The sequence below is a fragment of the Bufo gargarizans genome, chromosome 7, assembly GCF_014858855.1.
Source record: "Bufo gargarizans isolate SCDJY-AF-19 chromosome 7, ASM1485885v1, whole genome shotgun sequence".
Lineage (NCBI taxonomy): Eukaryota > Metazoa > Chordata > Amphibia > Anura > Bufonidae > Bufo > Bufo gargarizans.
In genome coordinates, this window is record NC_058086.1 from 39,941,629 (window position 1) to 39,958,932 (window position 17,304).

The following is a 17,304-nucleotide window of genomic DNA, read 5'->3' on the forward strand; positions in this document are numbered from 1 at the left end:
GGTCCCAACTATGTACGGGTTTACTGCCTCCAACTGTACACCGACAGCAAGTACATCCCAAAATAGTGAAGACTCTTACTGCAGTACATTAGACAGTGATTAAGATTTATAGGCCGCTTATACTAAAGCCCCGCAGCTTCATATCCTTACTGTATCCGCCATGTTGCGTTGTAGCGAGACAGCAGTGCATGTGGGAGGGCTGCCACGTGTGCTTCCGCTGTACAGAATATATATATTTTTATATTTTTTTTTTTCCTTTTGCAATCATTTGAAAATCCCAGAGCTTTTTTTTTTTAAGTGTACTTCTGTATATTTTTTGATTGAACAGAAGCGTTCTAAAATGTTACAGTATTTTTTATAAAACAAATAAAGATTTTATTTAAAATATATTTTCTATGCATTTTTCTTTGACCAAGACACACATGCCACATATATAAACAAGGAGGGTGCAATCTACTATGTACAAATAAAATGACACCGTTCTCACGAATGGTATACGTTGCACCACTCACCTCTTAAAAGTCCCGCCGTTTCAGCGCTGCAGCTGCTACCGTCAGCGCCTGGAAGTGATGAGATCACAGTCCGCAGCGCCAGCATGTCACTCTCGCTCGCAACCTCGGTGACCAGTAATTGGCTGCTGCTGTCACGGGACCTCAACACTTCTGAAATGGCCGGGACAGGAACCACGGAAAAGCAGGACTTAACATGGGAGTGGTGGACACCTTCTGTCTGGGCTTTAGAGAAGCTGAGCAGATTGATACGTTTTTTTTTGGGGGGGGGGGGGGGGGAGAAGATTTAGTAAAACTTGTATTTGATATATTTATATATGTCTGAATACCTATTGGTACAGGAGGAAGGAGATACTGTGTGCATAGAGATAGCTGTCAATCACTGATAACTCCTCCTTCGTGTACTGACTAGCCGTTAGAAAAAGCAAATCCATAACTATAAAAAATTACAGGTTTTACTGAATCTCTTTCCACAAATATATACAGTATATTAATCAGCTCGGCTCTATAACATGGCAAGTTCAGATTGCATTGCGTTTCGGGGTGACAGGTCCCCTTAAAAATCCTGCATTTGCCCCTACAGCCAACTGACTTAAAGACCTATGTAATGCTTCATTCCCCCCTGTGGTGGCGCTGCAGGATAACTGAGCGCTGCTGATCACTGGGGATCCCAGCAGCCAAACATGAGATCTGTTATCAGCTGACCCATTTAACATAAGGTCCAAAGGGTGCAACCCGATGAGACCAGACCTCATACATTTCCATTCCATACAGCTGAGACCTGAGCAGGATGTAATCAAAGCTTTATTCAATTTGCTTGAAAAGAACAAAAAAAAAAAAATAATAATAATAATAATATATATAAAACAAAAATATATATATATATATATATATATACCCAACTGAATTCTGTCAGTTCACATATGGAAAAAACATATTCAGAACTGTTAAAGCAAATCAAAATACATATGCACTTTTTGTAATAATTTACAGATACATACTAATGAAAAATACAATTTCACAAAAAAATTGTAAACTTTTTTTGCACACTTTTGTCAGTCCTTTTTTTCTTCTTTTTTGGCAAAGTGCTCTCTCGATGACAAATAAATAAACAGACAACTAAGTTTGGACTAATTCCAGACAGTACAAAAAAAAACAAAAAAACGCGCAAGTCAGAAACTTAGTGGCGCAATAATACTTCTAGGACGGGGAGGCGCAGCGACACTGTCATTGGTGTATGTGGTGATGGCGGCTCCGGTATGGAGGGACACAGGAGCTGCAGGTCAGGTACTTCAGCATAGAAAGGAGTTATAAAAATAGCTAATGATCTTCATTCTATTTTATACACAAATGACTCCCGATTTTTTTGTTTTCTCACCCAAACATTTACATTCTTGGAAATACAAAGAAACCGAAGTGAAGTTTATGCGTGACTTATAGGTAGCTGTGCCATGGAGTGAGGCAGGAGCGACTGAAGACCAAGAGGCGTTGGAGAGTGAGCTGAAGAGAGAAGAAGAAGATGGGAGTTACGTTACATACAAGACCCAGAAACCCTTAGGAGCAATGAAGGGAAAACACTTGAGGCTACTTTCACACTAGCGTTCATCGGTCCGCTCGTGAGCTCCGTTTGAAGGAGCTCACGAGCGGACCCGAACGCCTCCGTCCAGCCCTGATGCAGTCTGAATGGAGCGGATCCGCTCAGACTGCATCAGTCTGGCGGCGTTCAGCCTCCGCTCCGCTCGCCTCCGCACGGACAGGCGGACAGCTGAACGCTGGCTGTGCGGAGGCGAGCGGATCCGCCCAGACTTACAATGTAAGTCAATGGGAACGGATCTGCTTGAAGAGGTCACCATATGGCTCAATCTTCAAGCAGATCCGTCCCCCATTGACTTTACATTGAAAGTCTGAACGGATCCGCTCAGGCTACTTGCGCACTTAGAAAATTTTCTAAGTTATTAATGCAGACGGATCCGTACTGAACGGAGCCTCCGTCTGCATTAATATGATCGGATCCGTTCAGAACGGATCCGATCAAGCGCTAGTGTGAAAGTAGCCTAATAAAATGATCCAATAGGATCTTGTAGGTGTTGTACGTTTCTGGACCACCACAACAAAACTGTCTCCCTGTGGAGATCAAGCCCCTTTATCACTGGAAATCTTTACACAGACAACATTTTCAAAGTTCGCTAAATAGAATAAAAAAATAAAATTTAATTGTCAATAATCCCCTACTGCAGGCATGCTTAACCTGCGGCCCCCCAGCTGTTGCAAAACTACAACTCCCAGCATGCCCGAACAGCTTACAGCTATCAGCAGGGCATTGTGGGAGTTGTAGTTTTACAACGGCTGGAATGCCGCAGGTTGAGCATGCCTGAACTACTGCATCACAGCCATCATCCTGATGCTAGGTGGGAGAGCCCAATACAGGCCATGCAGATTTGGTCATCCTCAAGTTTACCTGAAGTATGCAGTAACCATATCTTTGGTGATTTGGGGGAATTGTTGGAATTCTTCACCTCCTGGGTCAATATATTCAAAATGATGATCGACACATTATGCCGACAAAACCTAAAGACTAGTTCAGGCATGCTCAACCTGTGACCCTCCAGCTGTTGCAAAACTGCAACTCCCATCATGCCCTGCTGTAGGCTGTCCGGGCATGCTGGGAGTTGTAGTTTTGCAACAGCTGGAGGGCCGCAGGTTAGGCATCCCTGGACTTTGTTCACCTCTAGTATACTGCCCCTAAACGGTCACCAGATCTTCCAAAAGCCACCGCAGAGGCCCTTCATACATGTTATCCTATTGGCGCTCAACCCTACTATTTCCAGTGGGACCCGCCAAGACACTAATGTTTATGAGGGGCTCCAGGCTGTCCCTCAACTGAAGGGAAAGAAAATCGGGCGTGTCACCTTTTTGTTCACCCAGGAGATAAACCACCAGATGTATCTGGCAGCAGCTTTCTCTTCTCTCCCCAAGAAGAACGCATACCAGCTTGCCTATAGGGGAGTCAGGAGAGAATCATGGACATTGGCACCAGTCCGTTCTGGTTTCCATTATTGGGTCGACCTGCTCCCCCGCAGATCTAGAGATAAGGGCTTTACGGAGACTGGAATCCAGAGTCGGAGTCCTTTTATTCAATCAACCCTGAAAACTCTAAAACTTTGCAAACTCTGGACCCAGGTGCCTCAATAAACTGGACATTCTGCCACTAGAGACTTAAAGGGGGTTAGCCCATCTCCGACATTGCTGGGATATGCCATCAATGTCAGATAGAAGGTCTTAGAGATGGGACCCACACCTGAGATTGATGGCATATCCTAGCGATATGCAATCCATGTCTGAGACTGGAATAACCCTTTAAGTCCTACAACAATGGAGATTTTGACAAGCAATTTCTCGAGATGGACCTCTACAGGTTCTGGCTAGCAATGCAAATGAAATACCGCTACTTACCATCCATGTAGCTGTGCAAGGCAGTTAGCATGGGCCCGTCTTGAGGTACGTATGCAGAGTAGGTCATTTCATCCATCATTGGTGGAGAAAGCCTTGAGGACTGAATGGCTGTGATTGGTGCAGTTGAGGAGTGTGTAGGACTGACGTGCTTCTTGTGACGAGCTCTACAATTCTGGAACCAGACCTGGGAAAATCGAACATTAAGTAAATTTAGGTGCAGCGGAGAGAAGTATAAAGTACGATGAAGCTGAACAAGCATGCAGCAGAAGTCAAAACCAGGTAAACTGCGACCTTCCAAAATTTCTGCAATGGCCTGCTCTCAGTTACTAATCTTTCACGAGAAGAGTCACATATTGGACTTTGTCACCTGTCCCTGCATTCAATCAAGTTATCATATAACAAGCACCTTGCACCGCAGACGTTGTAGGAGATATAGAAATATTGGGGCAGATAGTTTAATCCTGTAGATGGCATACATGTAAACAGGCTGCAGCAAATGTATCACACCTCCTCCTAACTGCTCAGCAGAGTTTCTAAAATCCATGAATGCAAGCCACCAGGGAAAGCTATATATAAACAGTGAGACAGCAGAATAGTGAGTGCAGCTCTGGAGTATAATACAGGATGTAACTCAGCATCAGTACAGGATAAGTAATGTAATGTATGTACACAGTGACTGCACCAGCAGAATAGTGAGTGCAGCTCTGGAGTATAATACAGGATGTAACTCAGCATCAGTACAGGATAAGTAATGTAATGTATGTACACAGTGACTGCACCAGCAGAATAGTGAGTGCAGCTCTGGAGTATAATACAGGATGTAACTCAGGATCAGTACAGGATACGTAATGTAAGTACACAGTGACTGCAGATCTGGAGTATAAGGCCCCTTTTACACGGGCGAGATTTCCGCGCGGGTGCAATGCGTGAGGTCAGTGCATTGCACCCGCACTGAATCCTGACCCATTCATTTCTATGGGTGACTTTCACGCATCACTTGTGCGTTGCGTGAAAATCGCAGCATGCTCCTCTTTGTGCGTTTTCCACGCAACGCAGGCCCCATAGAAGTGAATGCGGCTGTGTGAAAATCACAAGCAAGTACAGATGCGGTGCAATTTTCACGCACGGTTGCTAGGAGACGATCAGGATGGGGACCCGATCTTTATTATTTTCCCTTACAACATGGTTAGAAAGGGAAAATAGCATTCTTAATACAGAATGCATAGTACAATAGGGCTGGAGGAATTAAAAAAAAAAAAAAAAAAAATTAAATTTGCCTTAATCCACTTGCTCGAGCAGCCCGGCTTCTCTTCTGTCTTCATCTTTGAGGAATAGGACCTTTGATGAAGTCACTGCGCTCATCACATGGTCCGTCACATGATCCATCACCATGGTAATGGATCATGTGACGGACCATGTGATGAGCGCAGTGACGTCATCAAAGGTCCTATTCCTCAAAGATGAAGACAGAAGAGAAGCCGGGCTGCTCGAACAAGTGGATTAAGGCGAGTTTAAATGTTTTAAATTTTTTTTTTTTTTAACCCCTCCAGCCCTATTGTACTATGCATTCTGTATTAAGAAAGCTATTATTTTCCCTTTCTAACCATGTTATAAAGAAAAATAATAAAATCTGCACAACACCTAACCCAAACTTCTGTGAAGAAGTCCGGGTTCGGGTCTGGGTACCAAACATGCCGATTTTTCTCACGTACGTGCAAAACGCATTACAATGTTTTTCACTCGCGCGAAAAAAAAAAAAACGCACGTTTTCCCGCAACGCACCCTCATCCTATCCGGGCCAAAAACATGACACCCGTGTGAAAAAGGCCTAATACAGGATGTAACTCAGAATCAGTACAGGATAAGTAATGTAATGTAAGTACACAGTGACTGCACCAGCAGAATAGTGAGTGCAGCTCTGGAGTATAATACAGGATGTAACTCAGGATCAGTACAGGATAAGTAATGTATGTACACAGTGACTGCACCAGCAGAATAGTGCATGCAGCTCTGGAGTATAATACAGGATAAGTAATGTATGTACACAGTGACTGCACCAGCAGAATAGTGAGTGCAGCTCTGGAGTATAATACAGGATGGAACTCAGGACAGTATAATGTAATGCATGTATACAGTGACTCCACCAGCAGCATAATACTGGACACAAGGTGGGGATTCACTAACTGTATATAATGTGTAATCTTGAGGCCACATAGCAATAAGCAGAATATTATAGTCCACCTCATCTGCTCAGTTCAGCAGTCCATTACCTGTATAACACGCCGACTAAGCCCCGTCCTTTCTGACAACTTTTGTAGTGTTTGTGCGTCAGGGTTGTTGTCTTGAGCAAACTGTGCTTGCATAACCTTTAAATGAAAAAAATATTAATACATTTTTAGTTTGGTAGAAAAACAGCGACAATTCCACATGCTGGGTCTGTGCAGGTCATAAGATGTATGGCTGTATATATTATATAAGTGCTAACAGTACATACACAGTTGCTACCATGACAACACTTCCTGGCAATCCTTGCATCTTAATTGCGGTATTTACCTGATGTATACAGAGAGCCCCACAGTAACTTACTTGCAGTTGGTCTGCAGTGAAACTTGTCCGGGCCCTCTTCGCTGGTTTCGGTTGATTAATATCCTGCTCTGTCAACAAAGCCCCTTCCACACTAACCCGATTCCCTGAAAAGTAGAAAAAATAAAAAAAATCTAATTTACATTTTTGATGCATTACATAATACCCAGTCGTGCAGCACAGCGGGGAGGAAGCACGCACCGTTTTCCACTGCTCTCTTTAGGTTATCCAGCATACAGTCGTAATGCACGCGGCAGAGCACCTTCTCTTCCACCAGAGCAAACTCTTCCCCCGTGGAAAGCTGTCTCTTGCAGGAGTAGCAGGCAAAGCACGCTAAGTGGTAGACATTGCCCTTCGCTCGTCTCACCCAGTCTGTGGAATGGATGTGTCTGCCGCAACGTGAGCACCGCGTTCCGTATCGCCTTTGATGACAAAACCAATAGAAAGAAGCTCACTCCACCATATATTAGGACGTGCAAAATAAATATACACCAAAAACATAGGCCCAGATTTACTACTGCGTCTACCCCTAGAATCTGCACCCCCCCCCCCCCACCGACTCAAAGTACGCCAACTAAAAAGTTGATATAAAGTTAGATAAAAGTGTCTGCACCACATGTATCACAGGGGCTCAGGCTGGATGATACGTCTGGTGCAGGTCTAGACAGCCGGTCTATGGTTACGCCATCTACAAGATTAGCAAATCTGGGCCAGACTTTATAGAACATGCATTATTTTTAACACCACAAAGTACAATTTCCCTTCCCCCAAATCATCTTTAAATACCCTACAAGGGCTTTGAGCATATAGAGAAGCAGAAGTTACCCTTCTCTATTAGCAAATATGTAAAGCAATCACTGTGGAGGACCCAGTATTGTAATGCCTCATATCACCTCTGGAGGCAGTGCAGAGAAAATGAAAACATGCTCCAAAGTACAACTAATCTTTCGGGACATATGGTGATCAGCCCAATATAAGAAGGACCCATCTAACATACACAAGAATACAGATCCCTTTATCAACGTGCAAGCCGGCCAACATCTGTCCTCACAGGGGTGCTGCAATGTGCGAAACACAAACGTCACACAAAACATAGGAAGAGATTTATCAAAAATGGTGCCTGTACCCAGAGCAACCAATCAGGCCCCGACACACACCACAACTTTTCCCTTTGCACCATTATTGGTAAATCTTCCCATTGTGGGATCAGAACCTGAACAAGCAGAGAATGTAAAGTACGAACACAACGTGGCAAACACATAGAAACCGACAGTGACACGGATGTAATGAATACATACATGAATAGTACCTAAAATAATCAAGTTTGCAGAATATGTCTTTATCTTTGATGTAGCAGCTGGTATGCCTCCCCAGGGACGTCCGGCACACACTACAGGACAGGCAGCGCACGTGCCAGCACAGGTCATTTACCTGCAGGGAAAGCAAGTCCTCGGTTAACCAAGATTCTGGACAGAAAACCTTTACAGAGGCATCTTACTGCTGCGGAAGATGGCGCTACAGCGGGCCCCGGCAGCCAAGACTTGAGACCACCATGGAGGTTAATATTTAATATTGCATAGTCTGGTTACTGGATTTTATATATGGATTCATCATTTGGTCACTAAGTTACTATATTTTTGTGCGGTGGTGGGGGCACCATACAGAACAGATATTGAGACAACATTATTTGGGCATCATAGAGCGTTAGTGTTGAGCGAACTTCTGTTTTCAAGTTCCGTGTACAAGGTTCACATTATCTAAGAATGCCGTTATGGTCCGTGGAAGCAGAATCTATACGCTGAACTTGAAAACAGAAGAAGTTCGCTCATCCCTATATAGCATTTGTATAGTGTATGGCAGTACCCGCTGTTAGGGGGGCACTATCCAACATAAAGCTGGCCACAGATCTATACATCACACATACACAGTGGTTTCACATCACTAGGGCATAACTGCAGGGCACGCCAGACCCCATTGACTTATATGGGGTTTGTTGGCATTGATCAAGGCATCCAACATTTTGCCAAAAAACTAGTATTGCAAGCAGCCCTGTATTTTACATCAAATAGGATTGAATATGCGACGGAGGTGTGAACACAACCTTACATAAAAAAAAATATATATATATTTTTTTTAAAATGCACATCTGAAATTAAGTTTGGCGCCAGGTTCCGAGGTTAAATGATAATTTATCTTAGGACATTTGCCTCTAGAACTCACCGCATTATACACGGAGCAAAAAAGGTGCAATATACAAGAATCAGTCTACCGGATTATAATACAATATAATCGCACCCTGCAAATGTATAGACGTACTCCTAGAAATATGGAGAGACTGGAATCACAATTCCACAGACACTAGTGCAGGACAACCTCCGCGCTCTTTATAAAAAGTCAGTTTTGTAATGACCGGATATCGCCATTTTGCGTCCAGGATATCCAACCCACATGAATCATAGAAAATCATATTTTGGAAAAAAGTTTCCAAACCGTTTTAACATGACGAGTTCAGATGCTAGGCAGCATTTCCCCTGACGCCCACTCTGACGTGCGGGTTGGGCTGAATGTGGTCATCCGGCTGAACCGTGCAGTAAACTAGCCGTTCACAAACACACGTGTCGAAGGGTCGAAACTGCAATAGCATCGCGAGTTGTGCCAACTGGCAATAACGTACTGTACTATGCATAATTTGCCTTTTTACATAGGACTGCAAGTCAACTGTTGCATTATCTAGCACAGTACAAAAATGATGCAGACTCAGTGTGACAAATTCAGCTCTGCTGCATCTGTATACCACAAACCTGAGTCACTTCATGACCCAGCATAAATTATATATATAGTAGTGCCATGTATTTGCACATCTAAGTAAATTCCCCAATAGACTATAATATACAGTACACAAGAGGCGGCAGCCTACAGAATGTGCACGTTGTATGGCGGAGCTCCGCATCCCCCATATGGAGCCTCCTGTTTATTTATACATGCTGGAATGTATGCAGCTATTTAGATGCCAGAAGGAACAGATTTGGAATTATGTTCAATTTCATTATCGCTGGACATGAGGACTAGGCCCGGAGATGCACACAGTAAAGCGGTGGGCTAAATCCTTAGAGGGGCTGTCTGCTCTGAACATACAAATCCATTGATTAATGGGTGCCCCGCCGCCGCAAACCCCAGCAATCAGCTATAAGTCATGGGGGTACCCAGCATGTCACTGCAGCGCCACCACAGGGGAAATGAAGCATTGCACGGGCACGCCTGGTCCTCTATAGGGAGACATGCTGTTTGCAGTCGTTGGAGGGGCCAATTAAATGGATATTCCAGCATTTTAATATTGATGGCCTAATCTTAGCATAGGCAGGTGATGGCTAATCTCCAGCTGTGGTGAAACTACAACTCCCAGCATGCTCCATTCATTTCTGTGGAGTTTTGAGTACAGCCATCAATATTGTATTGGAAAATGGGCTGTTTAAACCAGGGAGCTGCACAATGCCATAGAAATGGCAGAACAAGCGGAATTATATCAGGATTCACATATAACCGTTCTAGGGGTACGACCACACGGTCAGGTTTCGGCCGTTTTGGAAGCCAGAAATGAGGAGTGGGTCATAAAAAGGAGAGAAAGTAGAAAGGACAGGTACGACTTCTCTTTTTTGAATCCACTCCTGGTTTTGGCTTCGAAAGGTGCATTAGGAAACCTGAGCGTGTGGCCGTACCCTAAAGGGTAAAATGACCACGTCAGCTCCGCTATACAAGTATATTCAGATACGGAAGGGTACGGACAGCAAGCCATAATGCAAAATGTTCAAAGTGGCAGAAGCTTCTGGTGCCCTCTGTGGGCGACCTTAATTCGGTCCTTTCCTACGGCCAGTCAAGTAATAGACGGGTCTGAAAGCGTTAAGTGTCCGATACATGGCATGAAGAAACGAGAGAGCTCGAGCCTCCAGATGTGACCGTGAGCGACTGGTACCAAGTAATGAGAGGGTCTCATGGACAGGGGCCGTGCCCAGGAGAGCAGCACCAGGACATTGAAGATTACAGCAGTGGATGCCAGGCAGTCTATTCTTGGTGTGGCACTGATGCCAGGACGGTTTGCTTTTGCTACATGTAAACCAATAATAATGTGGTGTAACCCCACAAAGTCGGGCTCCATTCACACCGGGTTCGGCCGCGGTTCTGTGGGGCAGATGTACGCCAAACGTGCTTCCTTTTGGCACAAGTCAGGCAGTTACCGGCTGCTGTGCTCCAACAGTCACAAAAAACGTAATGTGACCCCAACGTAATTCTGCTGAATACGAGGGTGAAGAAAAAACAGGATACAAAGTATAAAATCGACTGAAGAGGAATCTTCAATCCCCCCCCCCCCCCCCAACACGACCGCTCAATCAGCTCTGGACTTTATTAGAAACTGCTCCAAAACAGCAAACGGAGACTTTCCTGGACAACTTTATCCTCTTCGAAGCAAAACCGGGTTATAGATCATAAAACCTTGCAAAAAGCCTTGATCTGCAAAGAGACGACTGCCCACAGCTAAAGGGATACCATAGTCCTCAAAACGTCATCGCCAGTAGTTTGTTGGGAAGTGGAGCCCATTATTCCCTGGCATCAGCTGACAGTAGTGTGCCATTAGGACTCCTTCAAACTATTTTAAAGTGGTGTTTTTTTCAAGCAAAAAATAAAATAAAAAATAAATGCCTGACTTATTCAGTGTTTTGGTTATATTTTTGGTCATGTAGTGCATTTTGCCACATAGTTACATAATAATAATAAAAAAAACAATCTCTAGAGATGTATGGGGAAAAACCACTGATTAATTTAAAAAAAGTAAAAAAATAAAATACACAATCACCATTAAAAAGGTGCCAATGCATTGCACATGCATTTTTTTTTTTTTTAAAGGAGGAAAAGGGTAAAAAAAAAAAATAATAATAATCTATAGGAGAAAAAAAAAAAATTTCCATTTCAAAAAAACTGAATCAGCTATTTGAAAACAAACCATAATGGACCGCACCTCTAAAATGAACTACAATTTTTTTTTAAAAAATTTTAAAAAAAATTGTATGTCTGCTTGTCCTGCATTTCCTGTAATATCTGGACTTGGCAGTTCTGGCTAAAGGCGCGCAAAAAAAAAATAAAAAAAAAAAAATAATGCACCGAAACCACAAACAAAATAATAAAAAATAAAAATACAAAAAATAAAACCCTCTGTGCGGCACCAGTCTTATGCCAGCTCCTTCCCCAGCCTTTCAGAGCCCATACCAGGGAACAATACATTAATATGATAGGGTGAACTCCCTCCACAATCACTTTCTCTCACGCTCAGCCTCTCCTATAGGTTCCTGTATCTTCTGCACACGTCGCCATCCTGTGTCCCTAGGAATGCCGCACCTTCCCTCACTATTGCCAATTACAATTTATTTCTTCCATCACCAGAAAAACATAATTGCATTCTAATTGGGCCTTAAAGGGGCACTCCGGCTTCACAAGACTGGAGGTATATCAGATTGGCGGTGTCGGACTCTCTGCAGGCAGTCTACATAGTAGCGCGATGCACCCTCCAAGCAGCTGATCGGCAGGGGGTGCAAAGAGTCAATTGATCTGATAATGATCAGAACGTTATACCTCATCAGGGCATGCTAGGAGTTGTAGTTCTGCAACAGGTGGTAGAAATATGGACCATATATCCTGCCTCTAAAGTGCTTATAGCGCCTATGTGGTGGAATGGATTGTGGGTAAATTTACACAGGGCTTCCCCTTCCATTCGCACTATAACGTGGCAGGAGTAAAAACAAGCGCTGGACCCAACAGGACAGGAAATCTAATCGCATCAACCAGCACCAGGACCTCCCTCTACATATCCTAACAAGTCTGTTCTCTTTCTTGCAGATTGCCCTTTGCATATTATTTTGCCACCGAGTCTCCACACACAGCCAAGTCTCCGTCAAGAAAGCCAGTACTTTCCCCTCCAGGGGTGGGCGACCTACGCTACTCCAGCTGTTGTGAAACTACAATTCCCAGCATGCTCCATTTATTTCTATGAGTTTTCTGAGAACAGCAGAGCAAGTATGCCTGCTGGGAGTTGTAGCTTCACAACAGCTGGCGTGCCGCAGGCTGCCCACCACTGCAAGCTATTCCATAAACATACATTGCTGGGAACCACAATCACCCAAAAATAAAAACCCGTTGCTTCAGCCAGAGAGAGCTCTAACGTCTACAGAGCGCAGCACATCTTACCTTGAGCAGGTATTTATCTACAATTTCCATCCCGCAGCTGCTACAGACGCTTTTCCCTTGTGTGTGGCCTGAAGAAGGCATGGAACGAGGAGAGGACGACGACACTGGAGACAGAGGGGCTGACGAACAAGAATCCTCGTCCAGCGCTGCCCCGGGGCTTCCCTGAAGCTGCAAGGAGACGAGAGGGAGAAGACGTCAGCAAGACTTAAGATGCAGTGTGACATCTATTACGTACTGCAACATTGTGACATGTCCTAGACTGCGACATCTGCCAAGAAAAAAAGAAGCATACTATACATGCGCACGTACACACACGGCTCCTACACAGGGAGCGCTTTCAGCAGTTTAGCACAAGATGTGACTACAGATGTAGCAGAGTTAACAGTCACACCCTGCTACATCCATAGTACAATCCCCAGGGAATATGGGCTGAAGACGTGACCAAGAAACGTACAGGCAAGGCCTCATTCACACGACTATTTTCCATCCGTATTCCATGGTATTTTGCCGGTAGCACGCAAACCCATTCATTTCAATGGGCCAGAAAAATATATATATAAAAATACGGACGTCGCAGCCGTCACCCGTGCGCTGTCCACATCCCTGCAATCGATAGACCACATCTTATTCCGGTCCACGATGCGAATAAGAACAGTCATTTCTACCGACTGAAGGAATCCATATTTTGCAGACCGAAATACAGTCGTGTGCATGAGGCCTGAACTTAGAGGGGGAAGGAACCTAGGGACCAGTATCCACCAGTCAAGACCAGTGGTTGCTCCCTCAGCGAGGACACCAAACACTTATGAACAAATCTCCAGCCATGGCAAAGCTACAACTCCTAACACACTGAGAGTTGTAGTAGTTTCACAACAGTGAGAGTCGTACTGCAGATTTTGGGACAGAGTTAGTGGTCGCCACGAGATACAATTTAATCAAATGCACAATCAGAAGTTACATTCGGGACAGTCCGAGCGACGAACCTCAACTACACTGGGTAATAATAATGCAGCGTCCGCCTCCCGGGATAACCTGTATAGAAGGCAAATGGGACACATCCATCGCTGACAGAGGAGGAATCAATAGAAAGTGCGTGCACCGAAACCCGTCACACGGCCTCGTGTGGTCTTGCATAGGACTGCAGCCACGTCCCCCCAGCTCTCTGATCACTACACCGCTCGGCAGCAGATTCATTGCAGAAATTTCCTTCATATCAACTGGGTTCTATCGGCAGGAAGCGCATGAACAGGACAGGGGTAGACGAGGCTGCACTACCTCTGACCTAGACCTCCCGAGTGTCCCTCTTTTGGGAGGGGACGGTCCCTACTTTTGACCGAAAGTCCCTCCTTTTCATCTGATGTAAATTTAGTAATGCAAGTCTACACTATACCGATTGCGAAGGCGTTTGTCGGGTTCCTGTCGGTGTCAGAGCCGCCTCGTAGATCATTCCATTACCTGATGCCATGTGGATTTTTTGACATTTTTGTTCTATCGTGTAGAAGAAAACTATTAAAGTCTATAAACCGCCAAGAAAAATGGACCATAAGTGTCCCTCTCCGAGGTGAGGATGTGTGCGAACTGCCCCTTAGTATTTCATCAACCGCAAGTGCGGTCCAGAACATGTCAGAGGCTCCGATCTCTCCATTAGGCCTCATGCACACGCCTGTTTTGGCGGCTTGGATGCAGACCCATTCACTTCAATAGGGCCGCAAAAGAAACGGACAGCGCTCCGTGCTCAGTTCTGTGGCCCCGCAAAAAAAAATATATATATAACCTGTCCTATTCTTGTCCGTTTTGCAAACAAGAATAGGCAGTTATATCAATGGCTGTCTGTGCTGTTCCGCAAATTGCAGAACGCACACACTGACGCGGTCTGCGTTTTGCAGATCCGCAGTTTGCGGAGCATAAAACACACAACGGTCGCGTGCATGAGGCCTTATACGTCTTCTCTGTACTTTTCTCTTCACGGATGTAGAATACGGAGAGTGTGAAAGTATATATTCTTTTTTAATCTGTATAAATGAGGTGTTTGTGCTGCATCATTGTGAAGATATAGAATAAATGAGTAGGAGTTTGTACAGAACATGTGTATATGCCGTTAGTGCTATATATCTTCCATACACAGATTACACACAAGCAAAGATAAAGTACAAACACCTCATTTATACAGTAATATATCTCACACACAATATAATAGTATACACAGTACAGACATTTATATACTATAGATATCGGCTGGTGGCGGCTCATGCAGCTTTCTATCTGCTCCCCCATGGCGGCCGGACCATCGTACAGAACATCCCCTCATAGATTGTAAGCTCTTGCGAGCAGGGCCCTCATTCCTCTGGTTGTCATTATTGACTCATCTGTTGCTGTTATTTCTGACTGTTTGTACACGGACCCCTGAACTGTACGGCGCTGTGGAATATGTTAGCGCCATAGAAATATATATAGATGACACACACGCACCTATATAACGTAATCTATACCCAGTAGATATACCTACACACACTATAAATATCATATACACAGACAGATGTGGTTTACAAACATTACTACACACCACATACATTCCTACCCATGTACAGTACACACTAATACATTCCTATGGACAGTACACACTAATACAGATGTAGCAGAGGTGAGGTTATCATTGAACTGCAGTGAAGTGGAGTTTTGTGACCCCAGGACCTGGAGGAAAGGACGAGTCTGCTGGAAATGTGGTTGCACGAAGAGTAATGTCCACTATACGTAGATCACAGCACACACACACACACAACACGTAGATCACAGCACACACAGCACCCAACACGTAAGATCACAGGCACACACACACACACACGTAGATCACAGCACACACAACACACACACACACACACACACACACGTAGATCACAGCACACACACACACACACACTTAGATCACAGCACAACACACACACACACACGTAGATCACAGCACACACACACACACAACACGTAGATCACAGCACACACACCACACACACGTAGATCACAGCACACACACACACGTAGATCACAGCACACACACACACACGTAGATCACAGCACACACACACACGTAGATCACAGCACACACACACACACACACGTAGATCACAGCACACACACACACACACACGTAGATCACAGCACACACACACACAACCACGTAGATCACAGCACACACACAGCACACACACGTAGATCACAGCACACACACACACACGTAATCACAGCACACACACACACACGTAGATCACAGCACACACACACACACGTAGATCACAGCACACACACACACACACGTAGATCACAGCACACACACACACACACGTAGATCACAGCACACACACACGTAGATCACAGCACACACACACGTAGATCACAGGACACACACACGTAGATCACAGGACACACACACGTAGATCACAGGACACACACACGTAGATCACAGGACAGTCCACACAGGACACACACCCTAGATCACAGGACACACACAGATCACAGATCACAGGACACACAGATCACAGGACACACACAGATCACAGGACACACACAGATCACAGGACACACACAGATCACAGGACACACACAGATCACAGGACACACACAGATCACAGGACACACACACACACACACACACACATGTAGCTGATGCTGCAGTCCAGGACCTGTCAGCTCTGCAGGCAGCCATGACCCGGGTATGACCCGGCAGCCAGCATGCCCCCCGCTGCCCCGCACTCACCAGGCTGCCCTCGCGGCTCCGGCCCATGCTCAGCGCTGCTCCCCCGCACTCCTCCGACATAAGGGACGTAAACTGTGAGGAAAGAGGGACGAGAGGGTGAGATTCCGGGCGTGCAACCCCCACTCAACACCCGCCAGACAGACAGGTGACAGTCGCCCACGCCCCTGTTTTCAAGCGCCGTGTAACCCCTGGCGTGCCGCGACCTTACATCACTCAGAGCGTGAGGCGCCCGGACCTGGTGCGCCCTGCGCCGCCGCCCCCTGCGCCCGGTGCAGCTGCAGAGTCACAATGCCCTCCGCTGAGGGAGACCCCTGGAAGGTGAAGAGGTTTCCTAATCGGGCACTCCACTGAAGAATGGTCGCCGGTTGTCAGGCGCTTGGGGACGATTTGAATGAAAATGCAGCAAATTAACCCGAAATCCCCCTTGAGATGAAATGCGCTGGTCCACCTGCCACTGATTACACCGCGCCTCCACCTGGGGATGGGGGTGACCGGGTCATTAGCAGGGCGAGCACAGCCCTACAGGTGTCTGATGAGCCCGACAGTCAGGAGAACACCAAAAGACCAGGCTCACAGATGTAGCAGAGCCGAATCTGCACTATTTTATTGCATTAACGCACTGCAGTCCTATGTAAATTATGTTGGCCGCGTCTAGCATTGGTGCAAATGCTTGCCGCAGTCCTATGTAAATTATGTTAGCTGTGCCTAGCATTGGTGCATCTGCTCCCCGCAGTCCTATGTAAATTATGTAAGCTGTGTCTAGCATTGGTGCATCTG

At 45.3% G+C, this 17,304-nt stretch overlaps 1 protein-coding gene across 2 annotated transcripts in view; it reads right to left on the reverse strand.

Moving 5' to 3' along the window:
- Positions 1–1,811: 1,811 nt before the first annotated feature.
- Positions 1,812–17,304, reverse strand: part of LHX8 (LIM homeobox 8) — an 18,676-nt gene continuing 3,183 nt past the window's right edge. The window contains exons 2-9 of one of the 2 annotated variants that reach the window (XM_044301987.1): positions 16,528–16,599; positions 12,780–12,947; positions 7,855–7,976; positions 6,747–6,967; positions 6,549–6,652; positions 6,233–6,328; positions 3,963–4,146; positions 1,812–2,009 (exon numbers count right to left, since the gene is read on the reverse strand). In XM_044301987.1, coding sequence (XP_044157922.1) covers positions 1,933–2,009; positions 3,963–4,146; positions 6,233–6,328; positions 6,549–6,652; positions 6,747–6,967; positions 7,855–7,976; positions 12,780–12,947; positions 16,528–16,587 — 1,032 coding nt within the window. In that variant the 5' untranslated portion in view covers positions 16,588–16,599 and the 3' untranslated portion in view covers positions 1,812–1,932. The remainder of the gene's footprint in view (positions 2,010–3,962; positions 4,147–6,232; positions 6,329–6,548; positions 6,653–6,746; positions 6,968–7,854; positions 7,977–12,779; positions 12,948–16,527; positions 16,600–17,304) is intronic. The other variant, XM_044301988.1, reaches the window with a different exon arrangement.